Here is a 24,773-nt window from a genome sequence, read left to right as displayed (position 1 = left end):
AAAAAAATGTACTGAATGGTTTTGATATTTCTTTTTTTTTTTAAACAAGAAATTGGTCCTATAAATAACCTAATTTTATTTTTGAAGGAAAAAGTTGCGCCAAAAAAGACCTTTTATTGATTTTTATGTTTTAAATGATACTCATTGCTGTAGCGAACCATCACCAATGACAGATGATGATAACAATGAAACATTGTAGTAGTGGTGGTCAGGTGCTACAGCTATTGCCTACTTTCCAGCTTGGTTTTAGACCATCTATTGCCACATTTCCGAACAGTGGCGTGAAAAAATAATTACATTAAATGTATACATTTCTGCATTTCTTGAAATTTCAATATGTTATATTCCACAAGTGACCTATTTTAATTGGTCTTGAATGTGCGATAACTATTTAAAAGTTTAAAAACCTTGATGATTGATTATTTTAGTCATATACTTATAGATTTGTACTGGAGAAAGCGTTTGATAGTGTGCCTCACGAAGCCCTTTGGTTGGTACTCAAGAAGCTGGGATGCACGGAGAAGTTTGTGAGACTTGTGAGACTCCTGCATGACGACATGCAGTGCTGCGTAGCCGTAGACGGTGAGCAGTCAGATTTCTTCCCCGTTACCTGTGGGGTGAAATAAGGGTGTGTCCTAGCCCCTACACTGTTCGCTTTATACTTTGCAGTTGTAGTCAAGGAAGTCTTACAAACAGTATCCGAAGGTGTCCGCATACGCTTCCGTACCGATGGCAGTGTTTTTAACTTGGCCAGATTTAGGGCGAGAACGAAGGTTTCACATGCATTGATCACAGATATCATGTATGCTGACGACCTGTGCTTTCTTGCAGAATCCCCAGATGGCCTGCAACAGTTGATGTCTGTTTTTCACCAAGCCTGCTGCAAGTTCGGCCTCAAAATTAGTGTTAAAAAGACGGAGGTGTTGTCTTTGGACTCACATGGTCACGAGACTCTAGCCGTACAGCTTGGTGAGGACGTGCTGAAGCAGGTCAACAAATTCCGGTATCTGGGAAGCACTATAACGTCAAAGTGTGACCTTGACGCTGAGATCAACAGCAGGATCGGCGCTGCAGCTGCATCGTTTGGAAAACTGTGTTCCAAGGTCTTCTGCTCGCACGACCTAAAACTGGCCACCAAAATTTCGGTCTACATGGCGATCGTGCTGCCAAACCTTTTATATTCTTCCGAGACGTGGTGCGTGTACCGTCATCACATTCGTACCTTAGACCAGTTCCACCTCAAATGCCTACGTAAGATTATGAACATCAAGTGGTCTGACCGAGTGCGAAATACCGAAGTTCTGCGACGCGCCAAGGTCGGTGGACTAGAGGCTTACCTAATGCGTCGACAGCTTCGGTGGTGCGGTCACGTATCGCGTATGGCGGAGGAGAGAGTGGCGAAGCGCATCTTTTTTTCTGAACTAGAGGAGGGTAAGCGGAAACTTGGCGGGCAACTCCTCCGATACAAAGATGTTCAGAAACGGCACATGAAAAGATGCAACATCGAGCCCTCTCAGTGGGAAGGTTTGGCAGCACAGCGTCCTGAGTGGCGCAGGCTGGTGCATGACAAAGTGCGCGATTTCGAGGAGCAACGTAAAGTTGACCTCGACGTTAAACGCGATGAGCTGAAAGCACGCCAGTCTGCTTCCATTCACTACCACTATGTGGCTGGTGTTCTCACGTGCCCTCAATGTGCGCGGGGGTTCACCTCAAAGATCGGCTACGTCAGCCATATTCGGGCGCACGAGCGCCGAGCTAACTAGGAGTCGAAGTGGTCACCTTGGTCGAAACCGGCCGGAAGGATCATGCATGTCATACTTATAGATTTGTCTTTAGAATTATGCCAAAGGCAGATACCGTTGTTGTAATAAAATTATTCTTACAGTAGTCATTGGAAATCAATAAAAAACGTACCTAATGGTTGACAAGAAAGATTAATAACGATGTGCGATAGTTTTGGACTAGCTGGCTACTTCAACAAATTTGTATTTTTGTTTAAATATGCATGTATCTTAGTGTTTTCCAATTCATCAGAGATTATATTATGTTAAAAAGGCACTTTACGGTAATCAAAATGGTATCAAAGTAGGAGTGGCCTTTATTAGGCAATCATAAAAATGCATACATAATCGCCTATTTAATGTAGGATTGCGTGCAAATCGCAGCATTAATCTAAATTCATATCAAATCCGATTCTAAGTTTAATTACATTCGTATTCACGACCATCAACTTAAATAAGACGATATATAATGTATGTAAAGTGGCCAATAAATGCATATGTGGACGTATGTGTAGATAAATAACAGTAAAGTTCGGAAACTAGCCCGATTACTATCTCTTATATTAACTATGTTAGTTATATCTGTTTATAGTGAATAAGTATTTGTCAAAAGTGGACATACTCGTACTTTGCCATATCACTGTTCATAGAAGGTACTCATATTATCACTTCATAATCATTTAAAATTGGTAAAAATCACCGCGACGGGAGAGAAAAGTGGTCTTGCCCGATGAGGTGTTTTTTTTTCCATTTTTCCTACAATATTAAAATTTGTAGTATCGCTGGCGGACGTCTCTGATGCTTGATAAAAATTAGTTTATTAATTCATGTTTTAGCTGTTTGGTATTTTTGTGAAATACATTGTGAAAGGTTTTTTTATAACTAGCAATTGCTGGAAACTTAGCATAAAACTCTATTCATTGTTCTAGGATTCACGAAACATTTTTACAAGGCCTGACTTGTGGACTGCATCTACTCGTCACAGTGAGTGTATGAATGAATCTCGCTCGCACCAATACATGTGCACTATTATATATGAGTACAGGTATTAAAATAAGATTTTAAAATACCGTATTCTGCTACTTGATAAACATTTCCAAATTAAAAGGGATGGCTGTACGAGTAAGTGCTCGAAATAGTTCGTGTAACGTGTCATTTGGACGTGTCACGCCTGTCTTAACATCTATAGCTCCAAATATAGCTGCAAATGAATGGCAGTAGCATGCACAAACAATTCACATTCAAAGATAAATAATGTTACGCACATAAATGGGCAAATAGGATGAGAAGGTCCTTCTAAAACTAATATTTTCGATAAACGCGATAAATAAATAAAAAAAACACTAATTCTATGAAAATAGTAGGTAAAGGAGGGCAATTGAAACGATGAGTAACTTAGCATTAAGCAAAACTATAATAGGTATTAAGTGCCTCTGAGTATAAGCTTTAAACACTAAATTCCTACTTGATTTATTTCTATTATGCGCTACCTTTATTTTGGAATCAACAAACATTTTTCTCCGATGTATTTTTCTGATTGCATTATTTTTTTAAATCTTTTCATTAGTTTGTAGTTATGTAGAAGGCACCGTGTAGAAGACGGTTTTTGAAAACATTTTCTATCAAAAGGAACATCGGACGAAAATTATTCGGTGGTATTAAAGGTTTTAATGTACAAAAAATACTTATAAATCAATAATAAATGCTTACAAATATTCGATTCATGTTTAATTTTCGTGCAAATGTGAAAAAGAAACCATTGCGCAGGATACATATTTGCTACACAGGAAAGAAGCGATGGCATGATGGTGACCACAGAGTTACGAGTAAATACTGTTTTCTATTTATTATCGATAGAAGGCGTATTTAGAAAACGTAAAATAAAATTAAAATTGTTGCATTGACCGAATCCATAGGTGTAAGGTTAGATTAATGAATTATTTTTTGGTTTAAAAATGTTCTCGAAGGGATTGTAACATTAATTTATCGAAGTTTTTTTTTGTTTTCCGCACCAATCGGATAATAATTAAAGATTTAAGATAAAATATTCGTCGTTATTGCAAATTTTATCTAAATATAGACGTTTGGAGACACTATATAAGTAGGTATTTATGAATTACTCTAAACTTTTTTATATTTACTCTAAATCTGTGCCGAGGACACTATGCCACTTACCTTCGACGATATAAGCGTCAATGTGGGCGAAGATTCCTGTGAAACAAACGACTCTCCTGCTTTAATTGTCTTTTTTTAAATAATATTGTCTGTGGTAAAATGGCGCGCTCCTTTTTCACTGTTTATGACCTTATGTCATGTTATAGGAACACGGAGGATCCAAAAAATGAACAAGATATTTGTGAAAATTTTGTCCGGAAATAAAATTACGCCAGTAGGTAACCGCAATAGTTCAATGTCACCGTATATGCACCTAAGTTTTTTATTCATTTTGTGATTTATGATTTATGAGAGTTGGAGAGCATTTATGTAAAGTGTAAACCATTAAATAAAATAAAATATATACTTATATTTATGTTTTTTTTTTAATTTAGGCACATAGTACATGGCCAAAAAGAGCGTGTCATTATATCGTAGACAATATTAGGGACTTTATTTAATACGTAAAAATATTTTTGAAGTGAAATCTTCTTTAGCGGCGCTGTGCACTTTTTGTGATGGGGAAAAAATGTTAACTCGCGACAGGTCACGTCACCGTAAGATCCGTAAGACGTAAGACGGACACGTGACCTGATCGAAAAACTGTTACAATGTCATTGAGTTTTCACTTCTGCCGGCACTCCCGGAGTGCAACCCGTTGTTTTTAATATGCAAGGGTAATTTATACTAAAATTTTCTGTTTAAAAAATCGTAATTAATTCATAAAAAAAGATCCAAAATGCCGAATTAATCTAAAATAATATTATAATCAATATCATCATATACGAATTCTAAAAAGATTCAAAGAATTTATTTGCATAGAACACAGTTATGAAAAGGTGTTAAAAAATAACAGAAATCCGTGGATTCAGTCTGCACGCAGACTTAAAATAGCTTATTAATATTTTCCGACATTCACTGGTTAGTGTGAGTATTTTGTGCAATGTGCTTTATGTGCTTTTGTGTACCAAACTCATTCTAAGCTAGATAATAGATATGGGGCCTGTTTAGTGTTTACAAATTGATTAATTAGTGTTTAGTACGAGTTTATACATTTGCTACTTGCTAAGTGGCAAACATATGTATGTACACACATATCTTGCTCTAACTAAACAAACAAACTACAAGTCTGGTTACTACATAAACTACAACTTAACTGTTTATTAGTTGATTTTAAAAACGTGAAGTTATGCCAACATATATGTAGGTACCTACCTCTACTGCCACTACATATAAATGAATATGTACAGTCGCCATCAGATATATCGGAGCGGCCAAGGTGTTCACAATATCTGAACACGCGCTCTAACGCCCTGACAATAGAGGCGTGTTCCGATATTTGTGAGCACCTTGGCCGCTCCGATATATCTGATGGCGACTGTATCTGTACACTGCCTAAAATATGATTACATAATTATTAACTTAATGATTTTTACCTATTAGGTACTTCTGATAATGAAAAGAGTCTTGTCTAATAAACTCTAATGTCTAAACACAACAAGAATAAAAAATATTATAGTCATTGTTTTTTTTTGGATAGCCGTACTCGTATGTACTCCATTACGCATTAACTCTCGATGGTCACTTTCTTATAAAAGCACAACCGTGCTGTTGCAGTGACAAGGCACTGAAAGTACCTCTACTAAAACGTGCCGCTATTACTCAGCTTTATGACTCACGACACAAACTCTAGCAAAATGCCGTTTCCCCGAAGAAAAGCGAAAGGGCCCGACAGGAAAATGTCGCGATCCACGATCTTGCATCCATATTTATTAACCCCGGAACGATTCCTCAGAAAAATCCAACTCAATTATATCGATATACAGAAACGTAATTCGACTATCGTAATTATACTATTGACATAATTATACCAGAAACAGGTATTAAAACCAAAGTGTTTATTACAGTACTCTAAACGTATCAAAATAATTACTCTAAACAAAGCGCTGCAAAAAATCTCAATGCTAGCAAAAACGTTCGAATGCTCTCGAGACGAGCAAAAAACCACTCTTCCTTTCTTAAATTATCCTGTCACGCTCACCTATAAAATGCAATTGGTTTTAAAAATTCAAACCCGAAATTGGAACTCGTTAGAATAATGTATCGTAAACCTAAAGCACAGTTAATCAAAATTAAACTTTATCAGAACCCTATAAAGTTTATAACAGGTTGAATGTTTGGTGTTGTGCCGGGTGTCAGGTTGCGGACAATAGAGCGCATGTACCTGCGCGCAAGGTGACCGCGCGAAGGGCACGAGACTGCCCTTGCGCGCGCGCACCCTCCCCGCGTTGTTGCATTCGCATGCGCTGTCGGACACGCCATTACTGAAATGACCAGCCGTAAGGAGGAGCGCGGTGTGTTTACTTTAGGATTGTCGATAAAATAGACTTAGTGAGATCAGTCCTTTACCTAAGTGGATCAGATAAGGTACCTTCGGTGCATAAGTGCAACTATATTCTGAAAATTGTAATTGTATACCGTAAAAATATTTACCTTAATAACCGTTAATATCATAAAATACAAAAATTAACCCTTTAGTCGAGTTACGTCAAAACGTGCAATTATGAATTAATTTTTCTCACATTGTCACTTTGCCATGAAGCTACGACAAAATTGTTACGTGTAAATTGTAAAACAATTATTTTTTAATGATTTATAACTTATACACATAAATCATTATTATTAAATATGTACGTAAGTATTACAATAAATGAAACCTTAAAAGGCATCATAACTGTTAATTAGTGATGAGCGTTCTATAATATGTCATAATACTCGCTACAACTGAATGACATTAACTCTGATTACATAAAATTTAAATCTGTTACGAAATCATTGAAGCAGCAATAAAAAAATCATGTTAATGCGTATTACAAATGTATGATAATGGCATTTGAAACGTCAGATTATTGCAATTCTCACGTTTTCAATTTTTATGCATGTCATCTTACGAGGATGATAATTATTTTATATATTGGATATTTATATTTATTTATTATTTACTTATTTTAAACTTTATTGCACAGTAAAAAATATACAGTGACAAAAGGCGGACTTAATACTAAATTTTGCGACGAAAATTGTTTAATAATATGACAAGTGATTAATTTATTGTATCACATATTTGTAAATTTAACTTGGTAGCTAACAATATAAGTACGTCTCGGTAGCTAAAAGGAAATTAATTGTAGGTCATAATTAAGAGGTCGTGATTTATTCCGAAATGACATAACTTAGCCTAACCTAAACTAACCCAACACATATCTATGTATGTATTTGAGCTGTTCAAAAATTATAGACCTAAGGATAAAAATATATGTATGTGTGTTATAAAAGTTGCCTTCTCAGTCTTAACTACTACAGGACCAATATGGTAAAGTCAAAAAGCCAAAAGAATTATTTGTCCAACATAGGAATATACCTATACATTTATGTACAGTTCCCATATATCATCATTGTCACTATGTTGTGTACAATTTTTCATTTATGGACTGTGACTGCATGCTGTGGCGGCAACTGATAGTACCTATTGATACAAATATTGATCTACCGTTTAACTGAGGGGGTTAGTAAGAAGTTATTATGGTTAGCTACGAACTGCAAATTATTCACCAACTGACTAAGATAGGTAAGTGGTACACAAGAGTGGTGAATGTAATGTGTGAGGTGAGTGGTTTTCATATGAGTCCATTTTATCGATATCTAAATCAAACGCATCCCATCCCTCGGGCTGTCAAAATTCGCGAATCTGACAGCGGGGCTCGAAGCGACAGGTGCTGTTTCGACCTAACACGAATCATACTGAATTAGGACGGCAAAAAGCTAATTATTGACCGCGGTACTGGCAACATCGATACGCTGGATGAGTAAATGGTGCAATTTACTTAACGATTCGTACCTCAATAAAACAAAGACAGCATTGTGAATAAATATATGTAATTCAAATGTGACTTTGTTATCTAAAATACATAATATATTGAACTAGCCCGAAATATGGTCTGCGTAGATTGATGATTCTCATAATAAAATCCTTATCCTATATCATATAAGGGACATAAGTCACCTTAATCAGTTTAGCGGTTTAAGCGTGTAGAGGTAGCAGACAGACGCACATACAGAGTTATTTTTGCATTTATAATATAAAGTTGGGACAGTCTAGTTGAATATACCTACCTGCTTCTACAGATAGACCGTTAAAGATTAATACGAAATCGAATGAAAATAAAACCGAAAGTAAACTGGTCGGGTATAATTCGAGCAATTTCGGCGGAAATGCCCGTGACTCACTGAGTCTTGAGCATTTCTCGGGAACACAAGCAGATTCAGAAGCGTGTGAGGATAATTTCAGTGCCTTTTTACCTAGAGCTTAGTTTAATTTTTCTTTTTCCCGCTACCGAAATATTGTCTAGAAAAGGTAGCTTATTAAGAATAAGGTCGTCAGTTTCTTTCACTAGATATCTTTGATTTAAACTCCAACGATCATCACTCATTATTTGGACTAAAACTAGACGTTATCGCGTGAATTTACATTTATTATATAAATCGTGACACACTCTTTGGGCCCGATTCGGATTTTGAAATAGACATCTATTAGATATCTTTTAGACATCACCAAGATACGATAACGATATGTTTAAGATCTAACCTGTCAAATTTGACTTTTGCGCGATTCTGGAGATACTCTTGAACGATTTCCACAGGATTTGACTTAGAGATCCAATTCACATCTAATAGACATCTTACTCTATCTAACGTAAAAGTGAAATTGGTCGCCTGAATTGCGCTGCAAAAGAGAACTAGTTGGTATCTAAACTATAACGTATCTAGAATGGATCTAGTACGTGTCGTCTCTTGTGAATATCTTGAAGTTCGAATACGGCAGTTTGTTGCAGGCAGACTTTTTGCGAGGTATCAACACCTCAATATCATAGGCATCAGCATCGCGTCAAAACGTCAGGATAACTAATAAACGTAAGTGCACTCAATAAAGCCCCTATTTCAAATAACTTGTATCTGTAACACTTGTAATGAATTACTCAAACCAGTGGCACTGGCATAAACAAAACTACCCGCCCTGGCCGCGGGCGGGCGGGGCCGGAAGCGACCCAGTTCTGCCTCCGCCTTTCAATCGCGCTGAAAGAGTTTCAGAGCGATTCATGACGGCGCTTCTGCAAGTGAAGGTTTTTCAGTGCACAATGCAACTACTGACAGTGAAATTATATGTGCCATCGGAAAAATTCAAAATTCCATTTTTTTTTGGAAAATTACCACATTTCCTCAATACAGAAATTTTCCCATTCCAAAATTAAAGTTTCCGTTGATTTCTGTGATATTTTCAACTTTTTGGAAACTTACCGCAGCAGATGTGCAATCTGAAATTTTGACGCTTGGCCTCCAAATGTTTTTAGTGTAGGTAATACCTAAGTCATTTTCTTATACTTACTTTCGTAAGTTTCACTGTAATTGTTTTAATTACTTTGTGAAAGAGCCTTTCAGGATGTTTTGAGCTTTGATTTTCTTTTTGTGATTTAGATAGAAAACTATCTAATTTAGGGCTAATTAGTAGTGTGGTTTGGATTTTTAAATCAATTCGGATTCTGATTGAAATTTTGACAATTTTTGAGTAGTCAAAATATATAATACAGCTACGTTGTTAATTAATGTACCTAATGAAAAAAACTGACTTTAACATTATTGACGGATAACCTAGAAATCACTTCGCAGGTGTATTAGAAACATTAGAAATATAAAGGCTTCGCCATAAAACAATGACTTCGGAATTCAAATATGTACCAACTGCTCGATTCGATCTTCGTTTGTTTTATGTTAATAACCGTGCAGAGTTGAAACTGCACAAACAGTCGGCAGGTGCGTGCGCGCATGCCGCGGATAAATCATCTTTTTGCCGACAACTCCAGTCCAATTTTTATAAATTCGTACGTATTTTATTTTTTTATTGTCTAAGTAGTGTTCCTTGGCTTAGCAAAAATACGAAGTATACAAGTAATAAAATACAGAGGGCCGATTTGATTTCCGATTTCGTCACTCAATAATCAGTGGAAAACGGCGAATTGATATTTTTGAAATACGAGCAACAGAAATTGGGAATCTAGTGGTATTGACCACTCGTTTTCAATTCTATTAGTAGAATTTAAATGCCTAGTACCTAGTGCAGATAATTAAAGGGAGTCACACGAATAGAACATGAGTGCTCGAAATCTACTCCCAGTAAAATAAGCCCGTTTGAAAATACACTCCTCAATTATTGGCTAATAATGAGGCTCAGATTCAAACATATATTTCGAGATTTAAAAACAATATTTATTTACAACAAATTTATACCGTGTAATATTGATGAACGAGAAAATGTATAGAATAAACCATCAGCAATATATTTCATTTTATTGTACAGTGGTGCTCCCAAATGGATCTATATCTGAATCCCTAAAGTCTTTTCTCCTATTTTTGCATTCCCTAATATTGTTTGTCATAATGATCAGTTGTTCTAACACTCGTATACCCTAATTTTGGTTTCCCTATTATCGAATGGCCGATATTTTTTTGTCCTAATATGTTTTTCCCTAATGGCACTTTCCATATTGAGTATTTATCCTAATGTTATGTAGCATAATTATTTTTTTGCCTAATTATTGTTAGGCCTAAAAATTATATATCCTAACCATCATGTTACCTAATTTTACTTAGCCTATCGTTGCTTGACCTAACACTCGTATGCCCTAATTTTGATTTCCCTATTTAGTTTCGTTTTTAAAATGCTCGCAGTTCCAACCTAACCTAACCTAACCAACTTTTGTGGCAGCAGTTCGTTTTTGCGAGGATCACAGTTCTAACCTAACCTAACCCACTTTTGTGGCAACAGTTCGTTTTTGCAAGGATCGCAGTTCTAACCTAACCTAACCTAACCCACTTTTGTGGCAGCAGTTCGTTTTTGCAAGGTTCGTATTTCTAACCTAACCTAGTTTTAACAGCAGTTCGTTTTTACAATGGTCGCAGTTCTAACCTAACGTAACACACTTTTGTGGCAGCAGTTCGTTTTTGTGAGGGTCACAGTTCTAACCTAACCTAACCCACTTTTGGCTAACCCACCATTCATTATGGAAAGTAATTGTTATGATAATTGATCAATAGGAAAAGTAACTGCTATGAGAATTGATAATTAGGGCAATAGCCATTAGGTCAAAACAGTTAGAGCATATTATTTTATGCCAAACATTGTTAGGGATTTCGAAGAATATGGTAAAAATCATTAGGGATCTTGATAGTTATGGTACAAATGCTTAGGACAAATGAGTCTTAGGCTAACCATTACATTATGGAAAATAATCGATATGACAATTGATCGTTAGGGCATATGCCCATTAGGACAAACCAGTTAGGGCAAGTGACTTTAGGACAAACGTTGTTAGGGATTCAGAATGACACCCCTCCCAAATTGGCTGTTATAAAATGTTATATAACATCTTGTGACAGGGACAGCATTATAAAACACTATCAATACTGTTGGCAAGTCCAACAGAAGACTAATTCCTTTTCATAGTTATCTATGGTATTGTTCTATCCTTGAATTATATTACCATGGGAACGAGAATAATTTATACTTCACATTACACCAAAATATGTAACTTGTGCTTTTGATAATATAATTATTTGTGACTATACAAGACGGTTTTAATTATCTTCGCCTCAACTGAACCGGCATTATCCACCTCACCGCTGAACATTGGTCCTTCGAGAGAGAAGAAAGGACGAAGATAGAAAATTCCGGCTTGCGATAAATGGTCACCGATCCATCGGCTTCTTCGTGCAAGAATATTCACGCTTTTAAAAAAGAAGTACGCAAGCGGCGCGAAACAATAGGGCTGCAATACCTATTCGCTGCATACATTCATCGTCATATATTCGTGCAACTGTTCACGCAAAGATTCGCATGCGACGCAAACATACTCGTCGCATCGCGCATATCGTCGGTCCTACGCACACCCCACGCTTCAAATTCATCGTGGTCATCGTGGATCTACATTTCAAGCAAAAACGCGCGTGTGTCGCGAAACTTATATTCGTCGCATCGAGCATCACGTTGGTTCTTCGCTTCTACACATCGAGAATCTACATTCCTCGCATCGCGCAAGTTTTTACAAAATATTTACAATTTTAATTATGTAATTCGTCGAAATGTCATTCGTCATTCGTCGCGGAAAAAATAATTTTTGATATTAGCCGCCATTGCAGCATTGGGTGGCCAATGCTGCCAACTAACGAATACTTTAAAACACATTTCATGGATGAACGGTCATTGTAGGGAGTGAAGCTTGTGCCTATGTTAAGTAGTTTACACTATACCTAAAGTTTATGTGGTACTTTAAGTCCTTTAAGTCGCAATCACCAATAATGGCATCTGAAGACTTGAGGAGGTTGCGAGTTGCACGAGGTTACACCAAGGCCTCAATCACTCGTCTCTTCAACTTTAGCAATAATGAGAATGATGTTGGCCTTAGTGCAATTTCTAACTTGGAAACGAAGCGCGCCAGGATAGGTGAGTTATTCAAAGATTACGAGCAATGTAATAAGGAGATTTTAGCCTTAGACGAAGCGGACGCGGAGGATGTGGAGGACTATGAGGCAAAGTACTACAACATTCTCACTATCCTCAATGAGGCTATAAAAAACAAGTCGTCCTCGTCTGATGCGCCCTCGTCTGACGCTCCCGCGTCTTCCTGCAAAAAGGCTAAACTGCCTACTATAAAAATTGAAACTTTCACTGGTAAGTATCGTGAATATACAGGTTTTATTAACTTGTTTAAGGCAATAATACACAACGATAGATCAATTGATAATGTCCAAAAATTGTACTATTTGCGCTCATTTCTCGCAAATGAACCCTTTGACTTGATTAAGAACCTGCCTCTAGCTGAAGGCAGCTACGAGGAGGCTCTTAAGCTTTTAGAGGAGAGGTATAACCATAAGTTCAAAATTGTAAATGAACACATTAATGCCTTGCTTGATATAAATGCCTTGGTCAAATCTAACCCTGCAAATTTAAGACAGTTTGTGTCATGCATCAAACAATCTTTATCTGCATTAAAGAATTTAAATGTAACTACAGATAATTGGAATCCTATTATATTGGCTATTTTGTACCGTAAATTAGACACCTACACGTCACGGGCATACCAGTTGGAGCGTGATGACACTGAGGAGCCCACAGTCACCGAGTTCCTGCTGTACTTGGAGAAACGCGCCTTGGCACTGGAGAATGCTGAGCCGTCGCCCACACCGGGGAAGTCTTACCACAAGGCAGTGGTGAATGTGACAGCGACCGCCTCGCCTGCCTGCAGTTATTGTAAGTCTAATCACCGACTATTTGACTGTAGCAAATTTAAAATGCTTACTAGTAGTGAAAGGATAGCTTTCAGCAAAAATAATGACCTATGCTCTGTCTGTCTAAACAAACACAATGGAAAGTGCCGCTTTCATTTCCGGTGCAGTACTTGCAAACAGGCTCATAATACCTTACTGCATCCGGACTCGGCTAACCAACCCCAAGTTTCTTTAATATCAAATTTGGGGCATAATGGGGTACTATTGCCCACAGTCAGAGTGAAGTTATATTCACGGACAGGTAGTGAGGTTCATGTGAAAGCTCTTTTAGATTGTTGTTCACAAAGCTCTTTAGCCACCACTAAATTAATAAATGTTTTAGGATTGACCCCAAGCAAGGACAACAGCAACATAATTGGTGCTGGAGGAAAAAGTACTGATACACAGTATTCTATACCTTTAGATGTGTATTCTTTGACCATGCCTTACCGAGTCACTGCGAATTGCAATGTAATGGAAAAAATTACATGCCAGCTGCCACAAAATGCGATCAAATTGGACGCTATTAATATACCTGATGGGATCACTCTGTCTGATGCTGATTTCCATCAGCCGTCTGAGATCAATTTACTTCTAGGTGCTGACATATTTTTCCAGGTCCTCCTTCTGGAGCCAGTTCCGGGTCAGCAGGAGCGGTCTGCGCAGCCTGTTGAAGACCCAGCCAGTCCACACCCGACGGTTGTAAATACAAAGTTTGGCTACATCATAGGTGGGGGTTTACCACGACAACAAACCAGTGACAAAAGTAAGGTAACGCTTTTATGTACACAATGTGACTCAAGTCTTAATGACAGTCTACAAAATTTTTGGAATGTAGAGAGCATACCTGAAACCTTTTGTGAACGCATGTCAGAGCATCAAATGTGTGAAGATACTTTTAAGAGCACAACGGTGTTAGAAAATAACAAGTTTCAGGTTGACTTGCCTTTGAAAGTTCCTTTGAATGAGGTCAATGATGTGCTTGGTAGCTCTTTTGATATGGCTTATTATAGGTTTCTTAACCTCGAAAAAAGATTGCACAAAAATATAAATTTGCTATCAGATTATGAAAAGTTCATCAATGAATATGTGGACTTGAAGCATGGGCACTATATTGACTTCAATCAATTGGATTTTGAGAATGATCCTCTATACTTTGCATCCCATCATGCTGTAATTAATGACTCTAGCAAAACTACATGTACCCGGGTAGTCTTTGACTGTTCCTTGCAAACTAACAAAAGGGTATCGCTTAATGACATTTTGCTTAACGGACCTCCGGTACAGAAAGAGTTGTTTGACATAATGCTTTTGTTCCGATTAGGCAACTATACCTTCTCCACGGACATACGACGCATGTTTCGATGTGTTGATGTTAATCCGATGCATTTCTGATTGGTACTTCTATGACATCCTTCCCGGAAGCGGACTTGGCCGAGTTACCTAATAATAGATTAAAGTTCTGGGAGATCTGTAACAAGGTTAAAGGCCACTTTTGGAAGGTATGGCATAAGTATTATTTGAATGTATTACAATGTCGTCCCAAGTGGCGCGATAGCCAACCAAATGTTAAAGTTGGTTCGTTAGTTATTATGAGAGAGCCTAACTCTCCCCCCATGACATGGCCCATGGCCAGAATTGTTAAAGTATATCCTGGTGATGATAATAAGGTACGCGTTGTAGACCTCTTGGCACCTAATAAAAAGGTGTACAAACGATCTTTAAGCGGTTTTGCTGTGTTACCCATTGAATAATTTTCTATTGTATAAGTAAGCTTTTATGCATTGTGTTTTTAATACAGCTTTAAGTTTGGACACTAAGTATGTCTAAATATGTGTGTAAGCTTAGTTTATAGTTTGACAAGGTTCTTGTTTCTTTGATTATAACTCTTAAGTGTTTGGCAGGTAAACTGCTGCCTTGTTAACACTACTTAGAAGTTAAAGAGAGTACATTTAGTTCTCTTTCTTGCGTTTATCAACATATGCGTTGTATTTGTTGTTATTTAGCTAATATTTCTTAGGATGATCTCAATAATATTGATTTTCTCTTGTTTTTTTCTGTAGGATTTGAATAACGTTTAATAAGATGTTACTCTTTATTGTTTAGCTTTCATTGTAAACATAAGTTTCTTTAATTGGATTATACCATGATGCTGGGTAATGAGGTTATACCTATTTTAGTAGCAAATTATGGACTTATTATTATTTAAGGCGAAGGTTTCGGCCCGCCCCAGCATGTTGGCAAGTCCAACAGAAGACTAATTCCTTTTCATAGTTATCTATGGTATTGTTCTATCCTTGAATTATATTACCATGGGAACGAGAATAATTTATACTTCACATTACACCAAAATATGTAACTTGTGCTTTTGATAATATAATTATTTGTGACTATACAAGACGGTTTTAATTATCTTCGCCTCAACTGAACCGGCATTATCCACCTCACCGCTGAACAATACTATCATGCTGGGAGCATCATAATATTTGACACGCTCTGGCTCTGTAACTAAGTCGTGTAAGATCGACATCGATAATTACAGGTGCCTATGCAATGCACGGTTAAATTGCATAAGACCATATACTAAACCGTATACATAACACGTACCATAGCAACACTACAGTATAGTTCCGAACATAAAACGTACGACGCACGCTAAAATTACCCGGCGGTGTTTAAAAGCCTACAAAACATTCGTGCCCACCCCTCACCCCTCACCCCTCCGAGTGGCAGTTAATCGTAAAAGTTACCCTATTAAACGTTTACAGCCTTCTAAAACTTTATGCAGTGTTAGTGCTGCGCCCAACTAAAACCAGAAAGACGTAACTTTATGATTTTGAGTATTAAAGTACCGCTTTTGAGTTTTGAGTAAAATAGCGGTAAAAAACGTGGCATAAAGCTTACGGCCGCCGAATATTTGGGAGTTACCGCTTGGGATAATAATATGTGGGCTGAATTATTGTTTTAGTGGCAGTGGGTTACTGAGAAGAGTCGTTTTGAATTTGAAAATCGTTTGAACTGCGGGCAGGTAATATGAGTCGGCATTGAACGTATACCTATATAAGTTTATTGATGACTATAGGCAATTTCGGTTACAACGAATAGAAAACCTTTAAGAACAGTTCTCAGGTTCCCAACTTATTCGGAATGTTATTTAAGACTCAAGTAATCACAAAGTTAATTCCATTTAAGTTCTTAAGTAAACTATTTATCTACTCTAAAACAAAGAAAATGGAACATATTTTAGGAAAATTTCCACTTAAAAGTGATACATCTGTTAAATAAATAAAATGTAACTGGTCTCTGAAATTATATTTTTATATCCAATTCTATAAATTGTTAACTGTCAATATACAGCCACTACCTAGGTACGAACCATATTTTTTATAAATAATAAATATCTGGGAGACCGAGCTTTGCTCGGAAAACATATAAAAACTCAAAAATGCGCGTTTTACCAGAGATAAGACCTAGCTAGATTTATCGGCCCCGAAAACCCCCATATAGCAAATTTCATCGAAATCGTTAGAGCCGTTTCCGAGATCCCCGAAATATATATAATATAGGTACATATATATATACATTTATAAACAAAAATTGCTCGTTTAAAGGTATTAGATTATTCAACATCAAACTTACACGAATTGATGGCGAATTCGAATCAACAGCCTCCGGTCAAAATCAGTCGTAAATTGAAGTAATCTGTATAAAACAGGTACTCATCTCAATCCACCACCGAGCTCGGGTCCATTAAAATCACGTAAATAACACTAATTAAATGATACCGAAATTCTGGTACTGACGTAGGTACCTACCGACTACACTTATCTAAGCTCTAGACGTTTATTTTTATTAGCGGTACCCTAAAAATTGTTTGGGATTGGTGTTATAACTGGTTGCAAAAATGCTTAACAGAAAAAAGTCAGAAGTGCGCAAGCTGCTTAAATTTTATTCGCCCTTATGATTTTAAAATTTAAGTTTACGCTTTTAGATTGATAAGGTTACAAGTTGTTGAAGAATTTAATCCTTCTAACTCTTTATTTAAAAGTTGTGATTAAATACAATGGAAAAGGTAGCAATTTAGTAAACAGTTAAGTTGTTATAAGCCGTTTTGGAGTCGGGCGAGTGGGATCGGGAACCAAGGCCGCCCGGTCGGCAATGTGACCCATTGCGCTACATTTGCTACGTGTATTTTGAGTTTAGAGGTCCCCTTTGTTTTGTGGAGTTGGCTGTAAAGCTTGACTATTGTTGTGGTTTCCACTACATTTTTGTATTGGTGTTGTATGTATTATGTTTGAAGAGTTTTGTGACTTTTGTAATATGGACTTATAACTTTACTAAGTACCTATGATAATTACATTGCCTAGTAACAAGTTTATTTTTTAATGAAACGTTTAATAAATTTTATCGTTTATAGTACTAACTTTTCGAACGAATTTAAACACTAAATATGTAGGGATATTTACATAGGTATACTTATACAAATAGATATAGGTACAGCTACCCTACATAAGTACATATATTTTTATTAACATAGTATGGATTATTAAAAGGTCGGTGCAGGAAGATTTCATTATATGTACAAAGACATGTTAAACTAAACAGAAACTTGTTACAATTCTATAAACTTCATGTTGTAGTAGTAGTAGTAATCACTTTATTGTACACAACACAGGTTTACAAAAATAAATGTTGTTTATATATTTTTTATTTATAAGTATGTAGGTTTAACTACTTATAGGCAGTTCAATTGATATCGCTTTCTACTAAGCAACGTAATAACAAATTCCGAGCACAAACTAACAAACCATACTTTATAATGCCCAATAGAAATTCTCATCGCAATCATACCAAAAAATAAAAATAAAATATGATTTCCGCTACAATGGTCCAATAATAATTCCACACCCCGCCTCTACCTGCTAAGAGTCAGAAATCAAAGCCGTCTCAAGAAATAAAACGTCACAAACAATCCCTAAGAATAAATATAATCCCCATTAGTGCACTTCGCGAACGACCCCTATTTGCTCTGTCTCGCTTGCACCCCGACAAAAAACTAGTACCTACGCGAGACGCGCAATCCGTTGCATTCCATACCCTGCATTAAACAAAATTAAAAACCGACTTGATTGTGTAAAAAGTAACTCTATCTGAATGCAGTAAGAATCAAATGAGACTCATAAGTAAAGCAGCTTATGTTTTTTTTTCTCGCCAAGTGCGAAGGGTCTGGGCAATTCGGCCAGCCCTGATACCCGTAAATAACAATAACAAGTCGGGTCGGATTCGGATTTCGAACGCATGGCGATTATGTATGACAAGCGATTTAGAACGCTTTTGAGTTTATAAATTAGAATGCGGTTTTCTTTTTCAGGAGTTGACAGGGTGAATGGTCAGCGTCTTTAGTAATCTTTCAAATCTGATCAGATACGAGTAGGTCTTAAGTTTTATATGTAATCAAAATTTTATTCAAGTAGCAAAATGGGCATCACCAAGAAAACAAATTGACGTTATTTAATTAAATCGTGACTTATGTTTATGTATAATGATTGGATAGTAAACCTTATGAGAGTGGTAATCTTTGATCGAACATTTTTGGAGACACAAATCCATTACGATAATTAGGTAATTTATTTACTCCAACAAAAATAATGTCAACATAAACCGATCTTACCTTGTTTCGACAATTTCAAACGAGATCTTCGCTGTACCGTTAAGAGATTAAAATTTAGAAATGTAGAAGTTAGGGATGTGCTAGGCATTCGAAAGTTTTTTCTTAATTGTAAATTAAAAAAAATATATAGAAAGAATGGCGGCGATGTACCTGTACACACGGTTATATATAAAACTACACATTAAGAAGGATACTATGTAAGTAAATGAAATGTAGGTACGATAAAGAGGATTAGACTCTATGAGAAAGGCATTCAGATAAAGGATGTAGGTAACGAAATGATCGCCGACGGAGTTATATATTAAAAGCTGCGCTTGCCACTCAAGTGAGACAAAGACACACCGGACTGACGAGTCTGTAAAATCGTAAACGACGATAGAGAGCATCTTCCGACGACTTTTTCGCAAATAAATAGGAAAATTATCAGTAACAATTTTGGTAAAAGCTTGCAGACATTATGAATTTGTACGCCCGCTTCTACTTGAGTTGCGTAAGTAAAGATGATATTTTGCTAATTAGTATCTGAACAAATATCCTATATATATATATGTTTCTTCATCAAGAACCACAATCACTCTCGCATAAGACTTTAGATTGTTAGAGAATGAGACTTATAAATCAATCAATCAATCAAATCATTTATTTTCAAGGCAACTAATGCTCATAGATACATACTTTACAACCTAACATATATACAATAATAAAAACCTTAAATACTAAAAAAACATTTTAGTATGCCGAGCATAGGTACAGCATGATTTTTTAACCATCTTCTCCCTCTCCTCTTGGACTGGGTTATTCAACATTTAATGTAGAAATTCATTAAACATCGATAACGGACGTCACAGCCGGCGCATCACTAGAACAGAAGAGACAGCAGATTTGCGCGGGCGCACATATCCATAACTACTTGAACTCTGCGGCTAATGGTCGATATTTACATAAAAACGCGATAATATCTACAATTGCCGGCGCGACGTCGCTCGTGGAAATATACACGACACCCATTTCTAGCATATTAACCTTAGCTTTTTACAGTAATAGATACATTGTGAATGCTTAGTTGATTATTAAAATAAAGCATTACTGGTTTTGAAAGGCTTATTACGTAGGTACCCACCATACCTATATTTTTTCTGAGATAAATGTTTAAGTATTTATAACTATATGGTCATGTAGGTAATTTATATGCAAATTGAAGTTGCAAATATAATTTTATCACGCAAAAATTGATTGTACGTACCTAATTCAAACTTTAACAGAATAATATATATAAATCGTTACTAAGTAGGTATTTTTAAAAATCCATTCGGCCAATCAAAAGAAAAATGTGACGCATATAGAGTTACGGCGCTTCAAAGAGTTGCAGTGCACAGTGTGAGCTACTAGATTTTGTTCAAAGTAATGACGAAATATATCTGAAGTATACTAAATAAATAATTTAAGTAAACTAATTGTGTAAGATAAGTTATACCTATTCTTATCGATTTGACAGGTATGATATCGAACAAAATTTCTATATGTCAATTGTTCTAAAAAATGGCTCTAAGTATGTCTAGATGACGCCATAGCGATTATCCGTTTGAGATAAGCGCGTAAAATATTCAATGTTTAATGTTTCCAATTACATTACCTGATTCACGTCGGTATTTCCGTGATTGTGGCCACATTGAGCAATACACGTTTTAACATAACGATAATTGTGAAGATTCAACTATAAGTAATGTGTTATAAGTGACTTTAACCGTTAACTGAGTATGTTGTATGACATGGAGACGCAAAGAAATTCAAAACGGAAATTACTCGTGTGTTAACGCATTCACGAATGAAATAGACACTACAGAAATAAAAATGTAATAAACGTTCACAGGAATTTAGTGTTTGTGAAAACAAAGTGTAAGTACATAATTGTAAAAAAATACACAGTTAAAAATCCAAGTACTTATATATTACGGATAATAAAGAAATCGTGTCGATAAAAGAATAGTGGCCTAGAATCTGCGCTAATGGTTCTGAAGCACTTTGCGACACAAAGCTGCTGTTTTGGTGGCAATTGCTTTAAATACATATTAAAATATAAAAGATATTAACCAAACCGTTATGTTACTATACAAGAAAAAAATTATAGATAAAAAAAAAATATTATTGTCAATTATTTATTTCAGTAGTTATTTTCGACGCTCGATACACGCCTAAAATAGTTCGTAAAGTTCCTTAGCCAGAACAGAAACAGTGTAGTTATAAAGGCTACCCCACACGAGCGTCTTTTGACCGTCGGCGTTTAGTCAGCACTATGGAACATGGCGTGGCTGCGCAGTTGCGCCGACTTTCGGCGCGATTCGGGAAATGAATTAGAGATTCACTAGATATGAAATAGTAAAGATATGTGACGTTCCACGGCAAAAGGTACGCTTATGGCGGTTGGCGCTTACGCTTTTATTAACACATCTCCAATATTATTGCGGCCGCCATAATGTACCTTTTTCCGTGGACCGTCACATAGCTTTACTATTTCATATCTAGTGCATCGCTAACTCATTTCCCGAATCGCGCCGTTTGCGTGGAGCATCAACCTTCTGATAGAGGTTACTAGACGGAGACGCTAGTGTGGGGTAGCTCTAAGATAATGAAGGTGTAATAATCTAAACCGCGAGGTACAATATGGTCATAACGACGCACCATTATACTTACGACACCTCACACTATGCGACGCTCTTGAAAACTTGATTTAATCTCACATTAGAAAAAAACAAATTTAAATAAGTATCTAAACTGCGACATGAACTAATAATGTCACCGGCCACGCACTATTAAAAAGAAAAGTACAGTTACAACATTAGCCATGTAGCTTCTTTACATAATTAGAAAATTCTAAGAAGAAAATAATTGGTTGTTAAATGCGAAACGTTTTATGTTTTCATATAAATCTGTGCTCGCTTCCGGTGCTTCATTAATTTGGATTTAATTTTAAAAAGTATCTTTATCGGTCGGATTAGCATACCGGCTGCGGCCGTGCAATATTGAGTTTACCGGCACTTTTACGTAAGCAGACTAGTTTGTAGTCAATTAGACCAGTTTGTGTTTTATTGTTTTATCCTAGATTCTTCGTACGCTTTCTTTACTGCCTATTAGACCTGCTTTTATAGTTCAGCTTGGTATATTGTGACTAGGGTCAGACTATTATTGCAGGTCAAACTTTGACGAGGAAATCTTCATGAGCTTCCGATTCTAGATCTTTAGGATTTTCAACTTTTTATTTCGTAAATTACTGGCTAGAAATCAAACTTGATTGCATATGTAGTACCTCTACCTAAAATCGATAATAACAAAACCAAACTCCTAAGTCATAAAAACGCATCCCTCAAAACGATTCTAACCTAAAATGGTAACAAAAAGCGTTGTAAGTTAGTTTTTTTTCTGCCGGGAGCAATGCTGGCCGCATAGACAATGACGGCCATTATGGCGGACAGTGCGCTCATTACCGGCTTTTTGCGTTTGGATTTGGAACGGGCATTGTTCGGCGTCTACCTGTGCCTGTGTGAAATCTTTTAAATTAAATCGACCGTTAAAATGCAATGTGTGTAAATATTCACGTATTTTTTTTATAAAAAAATATATATTTTATCCGTAACATATTTATTGCAAGCAATAATTTTACAAGTTCAGCAACAGCAACTAGGTATCTAGACCTAGAGTTAGACCAAGCTAACTCTGCAGCGATTTTGGTAGCACAGTCTGTGCTAGCTTGTCTATTAGCTTGGTCTTCTGACTCTACCTGCTCCGTTTAAATCGGAGAAGTAGAAAAGTTCCAAGGAAATGAACTCTATAAGTAAGATCAAAAGTCAAATGATCAAATTCATACAACCAAGATATCCAAGTGCATGTTTAAACAAAAAATACCTAAGGTACTTAAAGCCGATACAAAAACAACAATAGCCCAGCATCCAAGATAACCCTAAAGCATTTACAACCATTATAATACGTCGCGTTAAAAAATAATGCCGCATTAAATCCCCACACACACACATGCAGTGTAATAAGATAAATTCCATATATAAATTCGGTCGGGTCGTGTTTTTTTGGTGTCAATTAAAAATTACCGACTGGCAGGTACTCGACAATGCTGGCCCACGCAAACTTCAATGAAAAAAGGTCTTAAATCCGTATGAGGGCCAATAGACTTCTATAACTTTTTTGGTTTGGACGGGACGGATGCTGTCTCTGTCTATTTGAATTTGGAACTTGTTCGATTAAAGAAACAATCGTTTTCGTTTGGTATTGGAGGCCGGTATGGTAATGTTATACTGTGGAAAGTTTTAGATAATTTAATATTATATTACAACTTATTATAATATTACACTGGTCTACGTACACTCATGGACAAATTTAGATCTGAGGAATGCAAAAAAAAGTTTAATTACTAATTTTGAATTTATTTATGTGCTGTAATCCAGTAACTAAACCTTTTTTTGCGCTCCTCTATAATTTGTCCATGGTTATATAATCTCTATGGTATATTGTAGAGATAACGCGTTAATAAGGTTGTTTAAATTAAAAATCAACGAAAGTATTGATTTGCTGTTAAATTTGTTTCGCTATTTTCTTATCGCCAAATTTGTTTACTTATTTACCTGCCATAAATTTATTTAGTTCCTCAAATTTTGTGTAAATTAAAGCTTTAATCAATAGAGTACCTGTTAAATTGAAAAAAAATTGCTACTCTACTACACCCTACTTTCAATGCTCTTCAATATATCCTCATAGTTAGAAGGTGATTAGACTGATTAGTGAATATCTTTTATAAATCTAATTTAACCTTAACTCGGAGGTTTCCATTTCCCACTTAAATAGTTACACAGACTTTCGTGAAAGCTAAACTATAGGATCTAACCACTCACATCCGTTTTGCTAACAAAATATTAAACAAAATCCCAAAAATATTCCCTAATTGAAAACCGCGTTAACCCGCCACGCTCCCAAAGTCATACATCTCCCGCGGGTACCTGCATACGAAGGCAATTAGCGGCGGTACCTGCGCACGCACATGTGTGCGCGTGCGCCGCGCCTGTGCGTGTGTGCGTATGCGTGGCACTTGCGCAAACACGGCCCTACTGATAAATCCTCTAATGGAATGAAGTTACAGCGTTATTCGATGCATTAAATTACGTTACTTGGATTTTTTGTTTTACATAAAACAGCTTGAGAATGAGAGAGTATAATAACTCAGTACCTTAAATAAAATAGGTTAGACTTAATTTTAAAGCTATATGAGAATAGGTAGTGAACTGTTTTACCCCAAATGCTTTCTCACATTTGATTCTCTGGCCTCTAGAGGGATATGCGCCTAAAAGCTTTACGTCAATATCTTTCAAATCACCACCTCCATACAAACGATTACAATGCTATTCAAACGTTAACTTATAACACAACAAACGCTCAGTAAATCCTGTCAAATTGACCAAAAGGAAAGTGCTCGCAGCGTGAGCATAGTGCGCAAAAAAAGGCAATGCAAAAAAGAAAAACAGAAGCTTTGCCGCCGCCGTACCATAAGTATAATACACTCTAACCATTAATATACCCTATTGCGAGGACATACGGTCTTCTAATGGTCATTTGATTGTTTTTGTACAGACGGGACATATGGCCAGTCGTAATGGGCAATTAAAATGTCTGAACAATTTTTTGACCGCCGAAGGACAGAAGTCGACATAAGTACCGAACTTTAATAACCATTTGGACAACACTGCGTTCTTTCACGAAGACGATAAGCTCGTAAGATACAAACTTTA

At 36.4% G+C, this 24,773-nt stretch overlaps 2 protein-coding genes across 16 annotated transcripts in view; one reads left to right on the top strand and one right to left on the bottom strand.

The window, feature by feature from the left end:
* LOC134790439 (voltage-dependent L-type calcium channel subunit beta-2) overlaps window positions 1-24,773 on the bottom strand; it is a 185,252-nt gene that overhangs the window by 96,395 nt on the left and 64,084 nt on the right. For 13 of the 15 annotated variants that reach the window (XM_063761229.1, XM_063761236.1, XM_063761227.1 and 10 more), the window contains one exon: window positions 3,957-3,992. The exons of the other annotated variants lie outside the window; for them this stretch is intronic. In XM_063761229.1, coding sequence (XP_063617299.1) covers window positions 3,957-3,992 — 36 coding nt within the window. The remainder of the gene's footprint in view (window positions 1-3,956; window positions 3,993-24,773) is intronic. 15 annotated transcript variants of the gene reach the window in all.
* On the top strand, window positions 12,345-14,708 carry LOC134790325 (uncharacterized). The gene has a single exon (XM_063761093.1). The coding sequence runs from the start codon at window positions 12,345-12,347 to the stop codon at window positions 14,706-14,708; it is 2,364 nt and encodes a 787-aa protein (XP_063617163.1).

Source organism: Cydia splendana, chromosome 5, assembly GCF_910591565.1.
Source record: "Cydia splendana chromosome 5, ilCydSple1.2, whole genome shotgun sequence".
Classification (NCBI taxonomy): Eukaryota; Metazoa; Arthropoda; class Insecta; order Lepidoptera; family Tortricidae; genus Cydia; species Cydia splendana.
The sequence above is the reverse complement of the archived record's forward strand: the minus strand, read 5'-3'. Positions and strand labels throughout refer to the sequence as shown.